General features: G+C 40.9%; 1 protein-coding gene across 2 annotated transcripts in view; it reads right to left on the bottom strand.

Annotated features, from left to right (window-relative positions):
- The window catches only part of LOC132830551 (syntaxin-1A-like), a 234,073-nt gene extending 227,958 nt beyond the window's left edge, over nucleotides 1-6,115 (bottom strand). For both annotated transcript variants that reach the window (XM_060848334.1, XM_060848335.1), the window contains exon 1: nucleotides 6,001-6,115. In XM_060848334.1, coding sequence (XP_060704317.1) covers nucleotides 6,001-6,030 — 30 coding nt within the window. In that variant the 5' untranslated portion in view covers nucleotides 6,031-6,115. The remainder of the gene's footprint in view (nucleotides 1-6,000) is intronic.
- Between the last annotated feature and the right edge of the window lie 17,235 nt (nucleotides 6,116-23,350).

Below are 23,350 nucleotides of genomic sequence, written 5' to 3' on the forward strand. Positions count from 1 at the left end.
CAGTGACAGACTAGGAAACAAACCAGGTCTACGGGATCTGGATGTCCTTCTATTTGAAACACAGAAAACTAACATGCATACACAGCAAGAAATTAAGACAACAAATGCTATGTTACCTTTTATTGCAAAGTTAGGGAATGTGAGAATAGGGAAATCCTGGTAAAATTGCGAAGAGTCTTAGAAAGGCTACACATAGAGGATTACCGAAGAAAGGCTTTACTTGCATTGAAAAGAGAAACTTGTAAGTTCACTAATTTCTAGCAATGCTCAAATCTCACATGTGTGGCATTTGAATTCACCCAGAAATCCCATTGGGGAAATCTTGGGAAAATTCATTTAAAGGAGTGACTAATTTGCAATAATCACTCCTGTGACTTGAAAGGGCATCAATTATTGTTGCTGTTCTCCCAATCACAGGCTAGTCATTCCTTCTCTGTGCCTTTTCCAGCAGGAAATGTAAGGGAGAAGAAGCTTGTGATTGGAACAACAAGATGGGAGGCTGCAGTCAGAGGTCACTGGGGGAATTGAAAGTGAGGCTGCTGGGCCTAACAGTGCATCCAGGGAGAGAGATGAGTGAAGCCAAGGTGCAAGATCAGAGAGCAAGACAGGTGAGGCCAAGGCTTGGAGTACATGACTGGGGACTTGGACGGAAAGTGAGATTGTGAAATGGGAAGGAGGGAAGATTCAAAGTGGAGACTGAGGGATTGCAAAGAAGAAGAGGTGCTGTTAAGGGAAAGTGAAGAGCTGGAAAGATTGGCACAAGTCTGAAAGGGGACAGAGAGGCTGGTCAGAGGGGAAAACAATTCTTTACTTTTCAAAAAAGCTACCCCTGAAAAAGCGGATTGAAGCAATGAATTCCATGCAAATTATTGTGGAACCTCCAGATTCAAGTGTTTAGGAGATGCTACATTGAGAAGAAATGTAATGGATGGTCTTGCAATGAACATTGTAAGTAAGTCGATATAGTTTAGCTTGGCATTCTGTTTGGCATGGATTGGTTGGACTGAAGGGTCTGTTTCCATGCCATATGACTATGTTGTTATCAAATCTCAACATCTTATGTATTATGAATTATGTGAGGCGACTCTGTTGAAGGCAAACATTCAACTGTTTAGCTGTGACCACACTATTCTGCAGAAAGTGTTTGGTGTGATGGCTTTTTGCATATAGAAGTGTCTGATAATTTTTGTTAAAAATTTACATTTGTTGCTGCCTTGTGTATGTTGATTTATCCAATTTAAATAGCGCCGTGGCTAGGAAAATAATGCATTTCTTGTGTGTTGAGCTTTAACTTTTGTCCGTGATGCTTCTTAAGGTTACTGATAAATTCTCCTAAATCTACTTCTATAGTCCAAATGCCCCATTTTTCAAAGCAAATTCAGAAAGTATTGTTACAAAGTAACTGCATTGCATAATGAATGAGTCAGTGAGACTGAGAAAGGTTGAAAACCAAAAACACACACCTGAACATCAGAAAGTAGTCCTCGAGAAATCATAAAAGGAAACATTAAATAAAAGTCAGCCCTGATGAAGGGATAATCCTGTGAACAGAGATTTAATATGCTTGGTCTCTATTTGCTAGAATTTAGAAAAAATAAGTGATCCCATTGAAACATGAAAAACTCAAAGGGTTTAACAGAATTGTTGCTGGAGGGATGTTTCCCCTGGCTGGGAAGTTTGGAACAAGAGGTCACAGTTTCCAAATTTGTTGGTTTTCCACGTAAGACCATGAATAGAAAATTCTTTACTCAACAAGTTTGTGCATCTTTAGAATTCTTTGCCCCAGATATCTTTGCCCCAGTGAATGTAAGACAGAGTTCCATAGCTTTTGAATACTACAAAAAAAAATGCGAGATATAGTGATAGTTCAAGAAGTTGCAGTGGAGGTAGAACATCAGCCAAGATTGTACAATGGCAGAGCAAGCTCGAACAGCTGAATGGCCTATTCCTGTACCTATTGTTTATGTTCTTTCTCCAATTGGTAAAATTGTTGTCTGAGCATTGCATGCCAGAATTACCCATTGCACGTCAGAACTGTAATGCATGTACTGCTTTACCTTCATTTTGATTCAACAGTTCTGCTTCCTCGAAAATGATTTCAGACTTAAACAGTTACATTCCAGTTTTACCATCACCATCAATCTTAAGACATTTCTCATGATGAAAACATTTTTAGAAAGCTAAACAATAAACCACGTTACATAAAACACCCAATAGTAACTGCAACACCTGCTTCACATATCACAAGGGACTGGCAGCATCCCAACCAGCAGCATTTACTGTCTGTAGAACCAATTACTTCATGTTTGTTCTTTGCTGCCAATAGTTCTTAAATGATTGTTGACAATTTTCCCACTGAATAAAGAGCCGAGTCCTGATGTAATACACTTAAGGTCTTTTGTCACTGCTGGTACATAATGAAAATACATAATCACTGCCATTCTGACTCTCTGATTATTCATAGGTTTTATTCAAAGGATAGTATTAGTGAGGCAGTAATTCAGCCCAGTCATTGAGTTGCCCTCAGGACATTAATAGTCATGTCAGGAGCATGTGTCTGGAGACACATGCAGGCTAGACCTGTAGGACAGCAGCTTTCCTTCTCAAAGGGACATTGGTTCACTAATCACTTTCATGGCTGCTGTTAAAGTGTGAGAACACAAATTATAATTTTGTTTTACAACTTAGACATGTCTAAAAGGAGATAAGATGTTATAGTTCTTTTTATGTTGCACTTGTCAGAACTAGGATGCAAGAAACAAACATGAAAAGAAGCACACCAATTTATACAGCATGAAAAGAGGCTGCTAGTTGGTTTGAGCATCGCTGCCATACAGCCAGGGTGGAGGTATACACTGACAATGGGGGCAATGACCAAGAAAGTAAAATTATATTATTTATTAGGAGAGTGAGACACTATTTGGGATGATTACGGGTAAAATTCTACACCAGAAGGCTTTACACCAGTCTGGGAAAAATTGTTTGAATTGTTTTTGTAAGAGGTTCCATGGTCAGAACAAACCACCCTTTGGATAAAACACAGGGCATATGTTTACCTGATTCTCAGGAAGGAACAATGTAAGAGCAGATTCAGCGTCCAGTGAAGACTATGAATAACATGCACATTTGCTCCATGACATGCCAGAACAGTGAACCATTCACACTACATTACCAGCAGCAGTGAAGGCCATCACTAGTTCCAATTGTTACAATTAAAAAAAACACTGATGTACCCGTACCATAGGAAACAGTCACGATGCCATTCTAATGTACAAGCAGCCAGTAACTGAAGTCTGTTTCATCACTCATCCGCCCATATTCACTTCAGCAGATGTAGCTACAGTTTTACTGCACAGCTATTTTATTTAAAGCACATTAACGGTGCACAACTAACCAGTTATGTTCGCAGTAACAACTAGAGGACATCTCGAAATAGGAAGGGAAAGAATTTCAGTGACATTAACCATGCATGGTGAGTGCAGAAAACAGTACAGATTACTGAATGTAGATCATATATTGAGTAGAATTGAATAGAATATAGAACAGCAATTAAGTTTTATAAGTCATCATACCTATGTTAGGGGATACACATTTTTGGATTAGAATGAAATTATCAAACAGGGCAGATTGGCTGGCTAAGTCCTCAACCATGTTGTCAATAATGGCAAGAGACATCATTACAGAATTCTGTACCCTGGCAAAGATCAGATGCAACAATGCTCAGAAACATACCAGAGCCTCACAATGAAGATTGCAAAAATCAATTTGCATGTTTGCTAAAACAAAATACTGCAGGAGCTGGAAGTCTGAAATTGAAACATACAAAAGTATAGAAACATCCAGCAAACCAAGCAGCATCTCTGCAATGTGAAACACAGTTAACATTTCAGGTTGATGGTGTTTCCTGAGAATTGTCCTAATGAAAAGTCAGCCACCTGAAACATTAACTCTGATTCTCTCTCCACAGATGCTATATATTTCCAGTTCATTTGTTTGTATTTCCGAATGGGGACCATAATATGTCATAACACAGCGGGCAAAACTGAACAGTATGCTTTATATTGATGCCAATGGCAAGGAAAGACAGGAGGTCAATAGGAGCCAATAGCAGCTGATGAGTCACTGCTGCAAAGGACAATTCATTTCCCATAACTTCTTATCTACTCTGTAATTATTCAGTATCATTTCCCATTGGACAGATTTACAATCAGCAATCTGCTGGTTCCTTTACATGTTTAGTTTTGCCTAAGAACTGAATGTTTGAATTGATCTATCACTGACTGTTTGCAGCATAAAAGAATGACAAACTAGACAGCATATTCCAAGCGGCAAAATTTTATTTGGTGACAATGCACAGTGCAGTAAGTCTTCAAGGGGTATGATTTTGCAACTTCACCTGTTATTTTTGCCCATATATCCTACTCTGAAGTGATTTCCGCATAGGGATAGTCATTGAGGATGACCATTGAGCCAATTGACGCCATTGATTTAGATACCAATTGCATCCATGGCTAATTTTCACACACTTCAATTTTTTGTTTGCCTGACAGTTTACTCTTTTCTGCAGAGGGTCCTGTAGTGGCCTGCACAGGACATTGTGGTGACCCAGCAATGAAGCTGGTGTTACTGCCACTGGACTGCATGTGGGCATTTTCAGGCCTGCTGAAGCCCGAGACCATCTCCTATTGATACACATTGATCCAACAAGAGGCCTGTCACAAGATCTCCTAAACTCCCCTAAGCATTTAATTTATCTAATCTTATTGAGCCCCTTCCCAAGGTAGCACTATATCAGTGGTTGATGGATGTCAGATAAAGCAGTGCCACACAGTTCCTGGCTGCTCCAGACCAGAGAGCTGTTCCAATTACAAACTGTGTTCCCTGCGAATGAGATGGATTTTATTTTTAAATGTGCACTTCCACTTGCTATTCATGGAAGGAGCCCACCATTAAATATTCCATCACCCACACACACATGTATCAACCATGTACGTCCTGGATAGGAGCAAGAGAGGGTTCGGATACTGGAGAAACAGAGAGGGGCTCAAACCAAAATATTAATGCTGTTTTTCAAAAGGGGGGGAGGTAAAAAGAGATCTAGCAATCGAAGAGGCGTCTACACGACTTGTTTCTGTGACTGTCTTTCCAAATCAAACACTTAGAATCAATGTGATTTCACGGGTCACGGAGACTAACTGACAGCGAGGGTGAAACCATCAGGTGAAAGCTGTGTGGGTGGCTGCATGTGTAACTCCCCAGACCGGGCTCCATTCTCTTGAACTAGATTCACGTCTTGGTCCAGATGTGCTCCATAGAGCCGGCTACTGTGAGGAGGAGGGGTTGGGGAAGACGGCCGGTTCTGACTCCCCGCCTGTAGGGTTTTTTTTTGGGGAAGGGGGAGTGGGCTGGTGGTGCTGGACCGAGCGTCGAGCTGCAAGACAATCTGATTAAACTGCAGCAACACTCGCCAGTCTGCGGGCGGGTGGAGGAAAGAGACTGAGGAATGGAGGGGTTAGCTGCTCAATATTCACCCGACGACCCGGCTCAGAAGCGAGAACGATCAATCACAGGCTTTTACCTGCAGCCCCCTATGTGACTCAGAGCCAGAGAGCACAGCACTGGCCAACGCCAGTACTCAGGGACCTCTGCTCTGAGTGAGGCTGCGGGCACGGCTCTCTCTCTCTCATACATACACACACACACACAGACAGAGATCGGGTGAAGCTTCACGATCCCTGGGGCAGACCAGTCTCAAGCCTGTGATGTGCAGGGCTGCGGTGAAAGTTCGGCTCCATTCCCCCCTCCTCCTGGGCTCCCTCTGCCCACAGCACGGCTTTGCAAAGCGATGTGTCCAGGGCGATACCAAACCGGATGCTTTACCCCGGACTGCAGCAGCTCATCAAAAAAGCCCCGCAGCCAGGGCACCTCCCCAAAGCCCCGTTAGACACACACACACACACACTCAGCATCCTCCTCTCCAGCAGGCTTGGGGATACTCACAGCCCGCAGCTCCTGGGTACGATCCTTCATCTCGGCTCGGAGTGTCTCTGCGCGGACCGTCCACACACAGTAGCAGCAGCAGGAGGAGGATGGCAATGCCGGGCTCTGCGGCTTCTCTCCCCCACTCACCAGGCGAGAGAGGCGGCTCCAAACACTGCCAGCTGCCGGCAGAGCGCATGTCGGGGCGGAGCTCCGATCAGCTCACTCCCGCTCACAGGGGAATGAAACCAGAAAGAGAGAGATATATAAAAAAATCATTACATCCCACACCCCCCTACATCGAAAACTGACACAGGATGCTGCAACTTACAGAACGAGAAATGGATTCACACGGAGCACATGGTGAAAAAGTGACATTAACACAGGTTGAAAATAACCACAACACATTGTGAAATTAACACAACACACGATGGAATTAACAGCGCAATTAAAGCGACACATGGTGGAATTGACAGTGAAACACTGTAAAATTAACACACAATGAGATTAATAGTTGAAAATAAGTACAGCAGACGATGAATTGAACACAAGGTGAAATTTATACAGCACATGAGATTAACGGCGGAACCGACAAAACGCGAAAACCGCAGTACATGGTCAAACTAACATAAAGCGAAAATTATAGTGAAATAAGTACATCGATGTTTCAGTACGAGCGAGGGGCATGGCTGGAAAGATGAAGTCCTCGAGGTAGATTTTAAAGAGCTGGGAAAGGATTTAGAAAATAGGACCTCAAAAGTTTTCAAATCTCAAATCCTGAAATCTGCAAATAAATCCAGGTGTAATATGCTGGTGAATACAGACATTAGTGGGCAGTGCAGTTGAATGTGTGGCTGTGGAGGTGGTGCAGAAGGGTTGTTTAAGATTCCTGGGACATTGCAAGGGAGACAGAACCTGTACTCAAAGGGGGCTGAAACATACATCTTGTCAGATCATGATTTGGAGATGCCGGTGTTGGACTGGGGTGTACAAAGTTAAAAATCACACAACACCAGGTTATAGTCCAACAGGTTTAAATGGAAGCACACTAGCTTTCGAAGCGACGAAGGAGCGTCGCTCCGAAAGCTAGTTTGCTTCCAATTAAACCTGTTGGACTAAAACCTTGTGTTGTGTGATTTTTAACCATGTCAGACCAGTTTGCTAGCACCTACAGGAAGAGTTTGATTGAGCTTGGTGGGCTGGGACCTGTGTGTAGATTCAGAAGAACTAGAAGCAAAGCTGGAAATATCCCAGAGTGTAAGTATGTGCTGGACATTGAGTCAACTTAAGGAGGAGATCGACAGATTTTTCATCAGTATTGGGTTGAAGGGTTGTGGAGAGTGGGCAAGAAAGTAGAGTTAAGGCTGAGACGTGATCAGCTATGAATAGTGCAGCAGGCTCAAGGGGCTGAATTGCCTATTCCTGCTGTGTTCTTTGATTCTGATGTGCTGTGCATTTAAGTAAACCAATATGAGAGGCCAGTGAAGCAAAGGCTGAGAGAATAGAAAACATGGGAGTTGTTCAGTGATTAGTAACATATACTTCAGAATAAGGAGTTTACTAAGGCAGTGGATGTGTTCTTGAGAATCACTCATTGTTGTGGTCTGGAATCACAGGAGGCCAAACCAAGTAAAAACAACAGATTTCCCTTGTCAGATGGTTTTACAGCAATCAATGATAGATCATAATGATCCTTACTGACCCCTATTTAGCTAACTGAACTAAAATCCACCAGTTACCATGGTGGCATTACGATGTGTAAGCCTTTATTGGAACATTAGTCTGGACCTCTGGATTATTTGTCCATGATTCCAACTAAACTACTGTTATTGCAGCAATTACTGAAGCATGCACCCAGATAGGACAGGAATAGCAGCTCAACATTCCTGAATATTAGATTTTCAGACAGGATAGGGAGAAGATTAGATTACTTACAGTGTGGAAACAGGCCCTTCGGCCCAACAAGTCCACACCGACCCGCCAAGCGCAACCCACCCATACCCCTACATTTACCCCTTACCTAACACTATGGGCAATTTAACATGGCCAATTCACTTGACCATCTTTGGACAGTGGGAGGAAACCGGAGCACCCGGAGGAAACCCACGCAGACCCGGGGAGAACGTGCAAACTCCACACAGACAGTCGCCTGAGGCGGGAATAGAACCCGGGCCTCTGGCACTGTGAGGCAGCAGTGCTAACCACTGTGCCACTGTGCCGCCCAGATGGGGTTACAAAATGAGCTCAGGAAATAATTTTAGATATTGTGCAAGAAGGGACATTAAATGAGTTGAATAAGGTGATCTGAAGAGGGAAAATCAGGGTAATCATATCACAACCCATATAGACACATACTGTAGACATCCAAACAGTCAGAGGGAGATAGAACAACAAACATATGGGTGAACTGCTATGGTAAGAACTAATAGGGCAGCAATACTAGGGGATATCAACTGGGATAGATACAATTTGGGCATAAAATCCTTAAAACATATTGAAAAAATCTGGTTTAGCCAGCACATTGTAAACTTAGCAAAAGAAGGGACAGTTTTAAATTTAGTTTTAGGAGATAAATTTGGGCAGGCAGAAGGTACATTGGTGGAAGGACATTTTTGTTGTATTGATTGTAACTCAGAGTTAGAGTAGTTATGCAAAGGATAATGTCAAAACAGGAGAAAATGTTTTAAATTGGAGGAAAGGTGAGGTTACTAAGCTAAAATATGATTTGGCAGAAGTAAATTGAGTAATTAAACAGCAGTCAACCTATATTCATTAGTAAATAAATTATTGGAAAAAGCTTTGAGAGATAATAGAAGTGATCATTTGGATAAGCAGGAATCAATCGAGGACTTTGAGAATAGATTTACAAGGATGTTGCCAGGGTTAGAGGATATGAGCTTTGGGGAGAGGCTGAACAGGCTGGGGCTATTTTCCCTGGAGCGTCGGAGGCTGATGGGTAACCTTATAGAGGTTTACAAAATTATGAGGGACATGGATAGGGCAAATAGGCAAAGTCTTTTCCCAGGGGTCAGGGAGTCCAGAATTAGAGGGCATAGGTCTAGGGTGAGAGGGGAAAGATATAAAAGAGACAGACCTAAGGGGCAACCTTTTCACACAGAGGGTGGTATGTGTATGGAATGAGCTGCCAGAGGAAGTGGTGGAGGCTGATACAATTGCAACATTTAAGAGGCATTTGGATGGGTATATGAATAGGAAGGGTTTGGAGGGATATGGGCCAGGTGCTGGCAGGTGGGACTAGATTGGGTTGGGATATCTGGTCGGCATGGACGGCTTGGACTGAAGAGTCCGTTTCCATGCTTTACATCTCTATAACTCTATGAGTATTATGAAGGAAGATCATATCTGACTAATGTAATTGAATCTTTTGAGGCAACAAAAGAATGTCAATGAATATAGCATATTTGATGTAGTCTCCACAGGTGTTAGCAATACATTTGAATAGATTCCACATGGCAGATTGGTCAGATAATCATAATCTCATATAACCAATTGGCAAATTGCAAGTTAGATCTAAAACTGGCTGAGTGGCAGGAAACAATGTGTGATGTGCCTGGTAGACAGTTTCGGGTGGACTTCTGGAGGACTCATTAAAGGATTGTTTGCTCTTCCTGATATTTATCAATGACTAAGAACAAAATATTGTGGCATGATTAGAAAAACTGCAAGTAACATGAATTTTTGTGATTTGTAGTGGTAAAGGAGCTATAGGCTCTAAGACAATATCAATGGGTTGGTCAGGTGGGTATGAAATTGTTAGATGAATTTCAAACAGGAGAAGCATGAGCAAAGGCATATAGAGGTAGACAAACAAGACAAGAGAATTCGCAATAGCTGGTATACTCTGAGCAGCACAGAGGAAGAGACAGTCATTGGGGTTTTTGTCAACAGATTCCTGAATAGCAAGACAAGTATGACAATAGATTTTAAAGAGTGTCTTAAAGGAGGCAAATGAGGTAGAGAGTAATAGGGAGAGAATTCAAAACTTGGGGCTTGGGTAACTGAAGGCACAATCTCTGATGGAAGAAAAATTATAATTGGAAATGCACAAGTGACCAGAATTAGAGAAGCACAGATATCTCAAAGGTTTGTGAGGCTGGAGGGAATTACAGAGATGGAGGGAGGGGATGTGGTGGTTGAGGTGAGATTGTGGAGGGATCTGAAAATGAGGATAATAATTTTAAGGTGAAGACATTGCTTGAATAGGAGTCAAAACAGTTCAGAGAGTACATTGGTATTCAGGGATTGGAACTTGCTGAATTTAAGATTTGACAGTAGTTTTAGATTAGCTCAGGAGCCTGTCAGTACACGTTTGCATACATTCTTGTCCTGCTATTCAGGAATCTGTTGACATAAACCCCAATGACCGTCTCTTCCTCTGTACTACTCAGAGTATACCAGCTATTGCGAATTCTCTTGTCTTGTTTGTCTACCTCTATATGCCTTAGCTCATGCTTCTCCTCTTTGAAATTCATCTAACAATTTCATACCCACCTGACCAACCCATTGATATTATCTTAGAGCCTATAGCTCCTTTACCCCTACAAATCACAAAAATTCATGTCACTTGCAGTTTTCCTAATCATGCCACAATATTTAGTTCTTAGTCATTGATAAATAGCAGGAAGAGCAAACAATCCTTTAATGAGTCCTCCAGAAGTCCACCCGAAACTGTCTACCAGGCACATCACACATTGCTTCCTGCTACTCAACCAGTTTTAGATCTAACTTGCCAATCCCCCTACACCATTCCATCATCATCCATATTCTTATCCAAGGATTGTTTAAACCCCCCTAATGTGGCTGAGTTAACTACATTAGCAGGCAGGGCATTCCATGCCCTTACCACTCTCTGAGTAAATAATCTCCTCTGACGTCTATCTTAACTCTATCACCCCTCAATTTGTAGTAATGCCCCCTTGTACAAACTGACATCATCATCCTGGAAAAAGACTTTCACTGTGTATCCTATCTAATACTCTGATCATCTTGTATGTCTATCAAATCCCCTCTTAGCCTTCTTCTTTCCAATGAGAACAGACCCAAGTCTCTCAGCCTTTCCTCATAACACCTTCCCCCAGACTAGGCAACATCCTGATAAATCTTGTCTGCACCTTTTCCAATGCTTCCACATCCTTCCTGTAATGTGGTGACCAGAACTGTACACAATATTCCAAGTGTGGATGCACTAGCATTTTGGATAGTTGCAGCATGATATTACAGCTCCGAAACTCAATCCCTCAACAATGAAACCTAACACACTGTATGCCTTTTTAACAGCACTATTAATTTGGCTGGCAACTTTCAAGGAACTATGTACATGGACTCCAAGATCCCTCTACATATCGACACTACCAAGAATCTTACTATTGACCCAGTATTCTGCCTTCTGTTATTCTTCCCAAAGTGAATCACCTCATATTTAGTTGCATTGAACTTCATTTGCCACCTCTCAGCCCAATTCTCCAGTTTATTTAAGTCCCCCTGCGACCTGCAACATTCTTCCACACTGTCCACTACTCCACTGACTTCAGTGTCATCTGCAAACTTACTAATCGATCCACCTATACCTGCATCTAAGTAATTTATAAAAATGACAAACAGCTGTGGTCCCAAAAGAGATCCCTGTGGCACACCACTAGTAACTGGACTCCAGGCTGAATATTTTCCATCAATCACCATTCACTGCCTTCTTTCAGAAAGCCAGTTTCTAACCCGAACTGCTAAATCACCCTCAATCCCAAGCCTCTGCATTTTCTCCAACAGCCTACCATATGGAACCTTATCAAAGACTTTACTGAAGCCCACATACACCACGTCAACTGCCCTACCCTCATCCACATGCTTGGTCACCTTCTCAAAAAACTCAATGAAGTTTGTGAGGCATGACCTGCCCTTGACAAAACCATGTTGACTACCTGAAATCAAATTGTTGCCTGCGAGATGATTATAAATCCTATCTCTTATAATCCTTTCCAAAACTTTTCCTCCAACAGACGTAAGACTCACTAGTCTATAATTAGCTGAGTCATCTATACTGCCCTTCTTGAACAAGGGCACAACATTTGCAGGCAGGGCATTCTATGCCCTTACCACTTTCTGCGTAAAGCATCTCCTCTGACATCTGTCTTAAATCTAACACCCCTCAATTTGTAGTCCTCTGGTACTAAACCTGGAGACAATGACAACTCAAAGATCAAAGCCAAAGGCTCTGCTATCTTCTCTCTAGCTTCCCAGAGAATCCTCAGATAAATCAGCCCAGAGTACATGTCTACTTTCACTTCTTCTAGAATTGATGACACAACTTCCTTACTAACCTCAATCCTTCTTAGTCTCATATCTCATTCTTTTCCCCCATAATTTTATTCTTTTCCTGAGTGAAAATCATTGAGAAATATTCTCTACACAGTCCACACATAACTTCTGACTTCTGTCTTTGACTGGCCCCAATTTTGGCCAGGCCCTCACATATTAATGGGTAGGACTTTGCCGGATCAATTGGGCAGGGAACGCCTTTGCCATTTCTGGTACCTCGGTTGTCCAACCAGTTTTATTATTATTCAGATTTCCTACTGTGCTCTAACAGATAGCTTCTAGGCCATTGCAGAGGGCAGGAGATCAGAGTCAAAAAGTGTGGCGCTGGAAAAGCACAGCAGGTCAGGCAGCATCCGAGGAATAGGAGAGATGATGTTTCAGGCAAAAGCCTTTCATCAGGAATGTGATGACACATTTCCCGAAGAACATCAACTCTTCCTGCTCCTGGGATGCTGCCTGACCTACTGTGCATTTCCAGTGCCACACATTACAAAGGGCAGTTAAAAGAGGACCACATTGCTGTGCTCGATATTATCGGTGCTTTGAAAGATAGATGTGACAAACATTTACCGCAACTAGAAGAGGTGACTGAAGTTTAGATTGAAAAAATAAATTTAAAATTTTTAAGGCTGAACTGTAAAATAGCGAAGTATTTTTATAAAATAGGACTCAGGTGGTTGACAACACTGTTGTCAAAAGTAGTTGTTGTGTGGTGGGTAATTGGTGGTGTTCTCATATTGTTGTTGGTCTTGGCTCTTCTCAATAGTAGTGGGGGTTTTAGAGCCTAAAGTTGGTACCCAAAAAGATATACATGTCTTGCAGATAGTATATGCTTTGCCTCACAGTGCACGGTCCAGTGGCAGGAAAATCATATAAACAGATTTCTGGAATGATGTGGCATTTCTTCAGTGTCACCAGACATTTGCTGAATATTCCATCATACTTTGATAGAATAAAGAGATGCAGCAATGCATTACTGGTATTCATGCAGGCACTGACCCATGTCTACAATGATGACTCTGGTGGGCAGCATGTGGATAAGTAAAGGAAGCAAGCATTGAATCAGCAGATGATGGAGCAGCTTTATTTAATATCCTCACACATATCTCTTTCCCCTTTGGAAAGTGTATAAAGGAATAGACAGCTGATAACAAACATTTGGACCACATTATCAACATGGCTCCTGTGGCCAGCAAATCCTACAAGTGAGACTTGAATCCAGATTTTCTGGTTTTGGGGTAAGGGCACTACATGCTGAACCAAACTTTCTCCAAATTGTCAGTGGAATAAAGAAAGAACAATGCTGGAGATGCATGAGTAAAGAATGGAGCCATACCTAGGAGGGCAGTTCCATAAAACTAGAATACAGCATTATTGCAACACCACTGAGAGATTGAGGTGGATAAAGAAATAAATTAACATAACATACAACGAGATTGACAACCTACAGTCAAGATGACACATGACATTAGAAGCAAAATTGGTCATACTGTACCAAAGTAAAACACCAACAGACAGACCAACATCATATTTTACAAGGTAAAATATAAAATCCATAATACAAAGCAATATTGATACAAAGCAGTAAATTTAAAATGAGATTTCCACAATGCTGTATTATCTCAGTGAATTTCAAAATGCACTATACAAAATTAGTGGCACAATGTGAAATGAATGCAGCACCAAATCAAACTACTAACACCACATCAAGTCACCATGAGATTATTTATAAGAACAGAACAATAATATTAACAAAGAACACAGTGAAATTTGTGCAACAATGTGAAATTTATTCAGTTCAAATTAATGGTGACATAACATACAATAAAATGAATGAATGGTAATATCCATTGCATGCCTGGCTTCAAATAGATGGCATTTTGGTCATGAATTTATCCTGATTTGGCAATGTCACATTTACTGAAAAATAAACATTTAATCACTCTTCCCAAAAAACTGTCAAGTTTTAATATGGATCCATTAGCCCAAGGAGAGACTAAAACATTTCCTTGCATTCATCACCTTCCTATTATACCTGTGTGGATGTTGAAAGTAAATAACTTGAATATCCTTTCAAGTGGAAACAATATTCATGATGAAATGAAGCCATAGGAATTTAGTAGAGAATTATTTTTCATGCATCTGTCATCTGCAACTTTGAACCTTTATAGGATAAACACGCAGAGAAAAGAAAATCGAGAAGAACAATGTGATTTACATTGATATAACATTTTTCATGCTTCTCAATCATGTTAGTGAACTTCATTACCAATAACATTGTATTTAACAGTTATTTAGGCAAATATAGCTGTCAATTGCCACAAAGTAAGTTCCCAAGACCAGCAAGTGAATGACTAACTCTTTTCTTTTGGTCATGTTGGTTGAGGGAAGAATGTTTCAAATTTCCTTGTTTTTCTCCCAATGGTCCCATATGATCTATCAACCTGAACAATTTATTGACTTCATTGAAAGACATTTCCAACAATGGAGCAATTCTTCAATACTAAAGTAACATAGATTGTGTACTCATGTTCTGGCTCAGGACTTAAACTTCTGATCTTCTGATTCAGATATGCATTTGCTATAAAGTGAGCTGGCATGCTATCAACAGAACTCCATGACCTCAAAATGTGAACTCTTGTTTAAACCCAACTACAGTGACTTAGATATACAATTTGTGTTAACAGTTTACTTGATACATGGGAAAATCAATTGTTAGATGACTTCAAATGTACTACTCACGATCTGTAATCAGCAGAATGGAAGATTTTTTTCCAAGAACTACTGTATTCTCGACAACTGATTAGAAATTAAGGAATATCAAATTCATCTGCAATATCAGATAGAACAGAAGTACTAAGAACTTGATTGTTTCCAGTTCTACTACACTGCAGTAACCACTTGGAATTAATTGGTTGGACATTAACACATAATGAAATTAAATCACAGCGTGAAATTAACAAGAATGAAATTAGCAAAAGTTAATTCAACACAGATAAAATTAACTGAACCAAATTCTTTCAGTGGCATTGTTATTAATGTCTGCTTCCTCATTTTTCTTCCTCTCGGCCTGTTAGACAGTACAGTCACCTGATCTATGTGTTAACAATGTTCAACCAAACTGCTAACATTGTCTTTCTGAACTAAGATTATTAATTCATTCATTGAGCTCTGGGAATAGTGTAAATTTCCTGTTGGCCCCCAATAGTTTCTCCAAGACTTTCTACCGTGCTAACAACTACCAGTGTCAAACTTACAAATGGCATGTGCAGTTCCTGTACTTGTTACTTAGATTTTTAGATTTAGTTGCCAGGAAACTCAGGGGTCACCTAGGCTCAGATGTCACAGATGAACATCAAAGATGTAAAAACAGGACATACCTCATTTGAAACCCAGATGCCAAAATTCATTAATATTGAATTGCTGTCAAGACTGTGTTGAAAATTCTTGTAAATTAACGATGACCTGCAAAGCTATTATCATCCCCATATAACTAACAGTCAGATCTGTGACAGCTTAAGGATGATTCATGGGAAGAAAAATGTGACTGACTTGATTTGATGAATGAATGAGGGGAGTTGGATAACGCCCAGCCTATATGTTATGTTCTGGAACAAATGCTCCTGCAACTTAAGCAAGGGGTTTCTGATGTTGCAGTGAAGATTTGTTTTTCAGATATTTGTGCTTGATTCTAAAGTTGTTACTGTAAATCATATTGCTTTCTATTAAATTGTGTTAATTACAACATAGAAATCTAATGTCAGTTTGTGGTACAGTGAGCACTGAGGAGAGATGAATCTTCATCAAGTGACTATCACAACAGTAACACTTTGAAAATATTAAGCTTATGTTCTCTCTGTCTATCTCTACATCTCATTTTCTCTTACTTTTACATCTGCTCAAACAACTTTGTTATTGAACCTGGGTTAGCAACTTACTGAAATGCAGAAACCATAGACAATGCAACTCTTCTACTGAAGTTTTAGTGTAGGCTATGTGTTTACATATAAAGCCATATTCCAGCACTATGTAGTAGTTTGACCTAGTTGGTGGTGAAGCTTCTCTCAATTTAACTTTAAACCTCTAATTCTAACTTTATTTCTAGTTCTAATCCTAACCTTAAACCTAGTTATGGTGATAACTGTAATTATAATCCCTGGGAATAACATATTACCAGAGGATCCTAACTCACATTATAATGAGAAATATATTAATCCCAAGATTTGTAAGCAACTTAGATTGGCTTGAAATGGTAGAGTAGATTAGATTCCCTACAGGATGGAAACAGGCCCTTCAGCCCAACAAGTCCACACTGACCCTCTGTAGAGTAACCCACCCAGACCCATTTCCCTAACTAATGTAGCTAACATTATGGGCAATTTAGCAGGGCCAATTCATTTGGCCTGCACATCTTTGGATTGTGGGAGAAAACCAGAGCAAACCCATACAGACACATGGAGAATACGCAAGCTCCACATAGATAGTTGCCCAAGGTGGGAATCAAACACAGATCCCTTGCACTGTAAGGCAGCAGTGCTAACTACTGAGCCACCATGTCACCAGTTTAATAACAGAAATATTTAACTATTCTAAGTAAAACTGACTAAGACAATACTTATCATCAAACCAAAAGAACAATTTTAGGATGCTTCCAGAACTGAAACAAAACTTGCATTGCATGTTTTACAAACTTAAAAAAAATTATGATCAATGAAGCATAGTTCTGGTCGTAATATGGAAAATGTGATTTGCACACAGTGAGCTCCCTCCAATAGCAATGTGAGGATAACCAAAATAACCTATTTCATTGCAAGTGACGCTGATTGGGGGACAAACATTGACTAGGACACCAGCCTACTCTTCTTACAAAATAGCACATCAATTTGTTAACACTTACCTGAGAAAACAGACAGAGTGGTGATTTAAAATTTTGTCCAAAGGATAGTGCCTCTGATAGTGTTGCATACCTCCAGCATTGCAGTAGAGTGTCAGCCTAAGTTTTTGTGTTCACGCTTCTGGAATGGAATGTGATCTCAAAAATTCAGAGTCAGCGGCAAATGCTAACTATTGTCCCACAGCTGAATGGGTTTGTTAATCAGTATGCTGCATATGGAACAAGAGGAGACGCTGTACTAGATTAATACTGAATAATAAGGTGAGATAATAAGGGATCTGAAGAACGGAGAACACTGCAGAATAATGACCATAACCTAATTGGGTTCATACTGAACACGGATAAATACAAAGAGTTTAAAGATAGAGATGTTTGATGGGTTAATTAGAAAATGTAAATCATATTCTTCTTTCCAGATGGATGATTTTGCAATGCCTGATCCAAGGTAACAAATGAAATGCCAGAATGGTGCTGTGTTCCAACATCGAAAAGGAAGTCCAATGAAAAGCCTTGCATCTAAATCTTCTGCTCTGAACATGGTCCCTGTAGTTAATCTTGGGAACATGTGTAGTAGGGTTTTGGCTACTTTTCCAGTGAAATTATGTTGGTTGATGGGGGAGCAGTTCTTAAAAGAAAACAGTCATAACAGATAAAAAGGAGAGTCATGAAGTGTAAGATCATTTTGAGAGGGATGCAATCATTATGAACTTGAGAATGAGGAATTTGAAAGAGATGATTAATAGATATCTCCTTTTAAAAGGAAGATGAAAAAAGTGCTGTAGAATATCTGATGACAATGTGGAAAAACAATATTTGGAGATAAATAATTACATTAAATAGTTAATAGATTTAAATTTTGAAAGTTGTTCCATTGATTCAGCAATGGAGTAAGGTTAGGAAAAAGACAGCAGAACCATAGGAGTAATTTTAACAGCCTAAAATGAGAAGGTGAGATATTAAAAAGTAAAAGGGAAAGGTTCACTGGAGAATGCAGGAGTGCATGCCAGGAGCAGCACCAGGCATACCGAAAAATAAAATGTCATAAAATCATAGAGTCATAGAGATGTATAGCATGCAAAGAGACCCTTTAGTCCAATTCACCTTGATATGGTCACCCCTCAACCTCCGCTACTTGAGAGAAATAAGTCTTAGTCTCTTCAGCCTCTCCCTACAGCTCAAACCCACCAACCCTGGCGACATCCTTGTAAACCTTTCAGAACCCTTCTACATTTTACAACATCCTTCCGATAGGACTGAGTCCAGAATTGCACACAGTAGTGGCCTAACCAATGGACAGGTTAAATAGAAACAGTCTTTTCCCTTGGAGTCCAGAACTAGAGGGCATAGGTTTAGAGTGGGAGGGGAAAAATTTAAAAGAGACCTAAGGGGCAACCTTTTCATGCAGAGGGTGGTACGTGCAGAGAATGAGCTGCCAGAGGAAGTAGTGTAGGCTGGTACAATTACCTCATTTAAAAGACATCTGGAGGGGTATATGAATAGGAAGCGTTTAGAGAGATATGGGCCAAGTGCTGGCAAATGAGATAGATCAATTTAGGATATCCGGTCGGCATGGACCTGATGAAATTACAAAACAGGATTACTTGCGTGCAGAACAGCATAAGAAGCAAGTGATAAGACAGAGCTAAAGGGATCAGATCTAAGCTTTCGCAGCACTGCCACATTCATCATGAACGGTGTTGGGCAATTAAACAATTCACTGGAGAAGGAGACTCCACAAACACCCCCATTCTCAATGATGGGGGAGCCCAGAACATTGCTGAAGAGGCTGAAACACTTGCTCCAATCTTCAGCAGAAGCACCAAGTGGATGAATCATCTCATCCTCATGCAGAGGTCCCCAGCATCACAGATACCAGTCTTCAGCCAATTCAATTCTCTTCACATGACATTGAGAAATGGTTGAAAGCACCAGATATTACAAAAGCTATGGATCCTAAAACATTTAAGCAATAATACTGAAAAGTTGTAGTCCAGAATTTTCTGCTCCATTAGCTAAAACATATGGGTACAGCTATAAAACTGGCATCTACCCAACAATGTGGAAATTGGCTAGTATACAAAAGAAAAGAACAAATTAAACCCAGCCCAATTAGTACTCCATGAGCCTACCCTTGAATAACGTGATGGAAGGTGTCATCAACAGTGCTATCAAACAGCACCTGCTTAGCAATACCTGCTCAGTGACACCCAGTTTGGGTTCCGCCAGGGTCACTCAGCTCCTGACCTCACTACAACCTTGGTTCAAAATTTGGGAAAGTAAAAAACAGAGTTCCATAAATGAGGTGAGTGTAACTGCCCTTGACATCAGGCTGCATTCGACTGAGTGTGTAGTGTCAAGGAGCCCCAACACAACTGGACTCAGTGGGAATTAGGGGAAAGCTAATCTGTTGGTTGGAGTCATACCTGGCATACAGCTGGCTGCTTGTAGTTGTTGGATGTTGTTATTCCAGCTCGACAGGAGTTGCTCAGGGTAATGTCCTGGACCCAATTATCTTCAAGGTAAAAACAATGACTGCAGATGCTGGAAATCAGATTCTAGATTGGAGTGGTGCTGGAAAAGCACAGCAGTTCAGGCAGCATCCGAGGAGCAGGAAAATCAACTCTTCGGGCAAAAGCCCTTCATCAGAAATAGAGGCAGAGTGCCTGCAGGGTGGAGAGATAAATGAGAGGAGGGTGGGAGTGGGGAGAAAGTAGAATAGGTGAATGGGGGTGGGGATGGAGGTGATAGGTAGGGAGGAGGGTGGGTGAAGGTAGCAAAGAGTACACTGGGTGAATGGGGGTGGGGATGAAGGTGATAGGTCAAAGAGGAGGGTGGAGTGGATAGGTGGAAAGGAAGATAGGCAGGTAGGACAAGTCATGGGGACAGTGCTGAGCTGGAAGTTAGGAACTGGAATGAGGTGGGGGAAGGGGAAATGAGGAAACTGGTGAAATCCACATTGATGCCCTGGGGTTGAAGTGTTCTGAGGCGGAAGATGAGACATTCTTCCTCCAGGCGTCGGGTGGTGAGGGAGCAGCGGTGAAAGAGGCCCAGGACCTCCATGTCCTTGGCTGAGTGGGAGGGGGAGTTGAAATGTTGGGCCACAGGGCAATGTGGTTGATTGGTACAGGTGTCCCAGAGATGTTCCCTAAAGCACTCTGCTAGGAGGCATCCAGTTTCCCCAATGAAGAGGAGATCGCATTGGGAGCAACGGATACAATAAATGATATTGGTGGATGTGCAGGGTAAACTATCCAATTATCTTCAGCTAGTGCATTAATGACCTTCCCTCAATCATAAATTCAGAAGTGGGGATGTTTGCCAATGATTGCACAATGCTCAGCATCTTTTATGACTCCTGAAGCAGTCCACATAAATGCAGCAAGACTTGGTCAATATCTAGGTTTGGACTGAAAAGTAGCAAATATCATTCACACCACACAATTATCAGGCAATACCATCTCCAATAAGAAACAATAGAAGTGCCACCCTTTGACAATCAGTGATGTCAAAAACACTGTATGTCCCATAACCAACATCTTTGGGGTTATGATTGACCATTACCTGAACTGGACTAGCCATATAAACTCATTGGCTTCAAGCAGAGGTCAGAGATAGGAATACTGCAGTGAGTAACTCACCTAAAGCCTGTCCACCGTCTGCAAGGTACATGTGAGGATTGTAATGCAATGTTCCCCACTTGCAGGGAAATGCACCATTCTAATAATATTCAAGAAGCATGCCACCATCTAGAACAAAGCAGCCCACTTGATTGGCACCATACCAACAAACATTCACTTTCTCTGTCACCAATGCTCAGTAGCAGCAGTGTGTCTAGATAATCCAACATTAGCTATTAGTCTTTTTACCTGAAAATCATCTCCTTTACCAATTTTACTGACCTTTTATCTCAAGTCGAAAGATTGACCATCATGGACTAAACTTAATAGATTCACTTGTGAAAACTCCAGGAGCAAGTAATAAGAAATCTTAGCCTTTATCCCAAATCTGAGGGTTTGTAGGACAATGTGTTTTGTTCATTGTCTTAAGAGTCTGATGACATCTTTCCAAAACTCCTTGTGTTTGCAGATGATAGGCATTGGACTTCAATTATTTTATATTCAGATTGCTTATTGTACCCTGAACAAACTTAGATATGAAGTTAAAAGTTTTGTATGATTATATTTCAACTGGTAGCCTATTACAGGTGAAAAAAAATGAGTTAACGTTTCCAATTTAGCTTTAATTGTCCCGAAAGCTATGGCTTCTGGAAATCAGATTGTTATATAACAGTAAGTTTGTTAATATTTTCCAGCAATTTGTTGCATTCCTTGTCAGTATCAATCCCCAAATTTGAGGTTATATGCTATTTTAGAATTAATGTAATAGTATGTAACATCTTGGAAAGATCATGAAGTAGAGGGCACTGCGTTAAAGTGTTTTGCAAAAGGTACAAATGTGACGTGAAAGAAACTTTTCCACACAGCAAGTAGTTAGAGTCTGTAATGTCCCATCTGCAAGTGTTGTAGAGGTAGGTTCAATTAAGGATGAAAAAGGTAAACAGTGCTTATTTAAGTTGCGACAATGTGCATGGTCATGGGCAAGAGGCAGGAGGATGGCACTAACTCAGAAACTCAATGGACCAATATTTGTGCTTTGGCAATTCTGTAATAAGTTTTAAGAGCCATCTTTTGATTTTTGTGTCAAAGTTCTAAGGTAAGACTTGATACTACAAGCTTCTAAATAAAAGCTAAACATTTCTCCAACTGAACCATAGGTGACATCCACCTGCTGCGGTTGATAAATGATCAGGCAACCTGTTCCTAAGATATTGGTGAACAATAAATACCAGACAAGATGCCAATGAGCAATTCCTGCTCTCTACTGGAACTCCAGGATCATCAGAACCCATTAGAAGTGGAAAAAGAGGCCTCAGTTTAACATGTCAACTGAAAAATGGCTTTGGGATATCAGCGTACACTTTGTGTTCAGATCTGTGATGCAGAACTTGAATCTGTAATCTCTAACTAAGAGTTAGAAGAGCTTTCCCTGAGCCATGGCTAAGGACATATAGAGTCATAACCTAAATCCTGAAAACATAAATTAAAATAAGTAATGCTTATTATTAACTGTTGCAGATAGATCAATGCGCATTCTATTGTTTTGTACTTAGCAGTGAAAGATTCATAAATGATGCTTCCTTTCAGGGTTTGAATAGAGCAAAAACATACTTTATTTTATCTCTATGGTTAAAGTAGCAGGTAATAGGTTGATCTAATTCAATACAATACAAGCTCTTACACTTAACCTGGGCTTTCAGACAAGTTTATAATTAGGGTTGCAGTCCCTGTCATTGTCCCTTTGTGCCAATTGTACAAGTCTCCAACATAGAAACATTAGATGAGATTACTTACAGTGTGGAAACAAGCCCTTCGGCCCAACAAGTCCACACTGACCCGCTGAAGCGCAACCCACCCATTATTTACCCCTTACCTAACACTACGGGCAATTTAGCATGGCCAATTCACCTGACCCACACATCTTTGGACTGTGGGAGGAAACCGGAGCACCCGGAGGAAACCCACGCAGACACAGGGAGAATGTGCAAACTCCACACAGTCAGTCGCCTGAGTCGAGAATTGAACCTGGGTCTCAGGCACTGTGAGGCAGCAGTGCTAACCACTGTGCCACCGTGCCGCTCAAGAAACAAGTGAAGCTATCTTTGTGATTAGTTGTGCTTTAAGCATACAATGCTGCAATGTGTTCAACATAAGGACTTTATTAAAGTAAATGTCTGCCTACAGCGAGGATGCCACAGAGGTCATATAGACTATGGCAAACTAGGACAGATATTGGACATGACTATATTTCAGACTAAGCATTCACTTTCAATTGTAACAAATTATATGCATTATACAATTTTAATTGCCCACCTTACCAACTAGATGCACTGCTGTTCTCATGACTTCACAGTCTGTTATTTCCAACAGTTTCTGCACATACATTACATACATAAGTGCTTCAATCATAGAATCATAGAATTCCTACAGTGTGGAAGCAGGCCATTTGGCCAACTGGTTCCACTCCGACCCTCCAAAGAGCATCCGACTCAGACTAGAATTGTTCCTTTATGGCAGTTTTCACTGT

The sequence above is a fragment of the Hemiscyllium ocellatum genome, chromosome 31, assembly GCF_020745735.1.
Source record: "Hemiscyllium ocellatum isolate sHemOce1 chromosome 31, sHemOce1.pat.X.cur, whole genome shotgun sequence".
NCBI lineage: Eukaryota > Metazoa > Chordata > Chondrichthyes > Orectolobiformes > Hemiscylliidae > Hemiscyllium > Hemiscyllium ocellatum.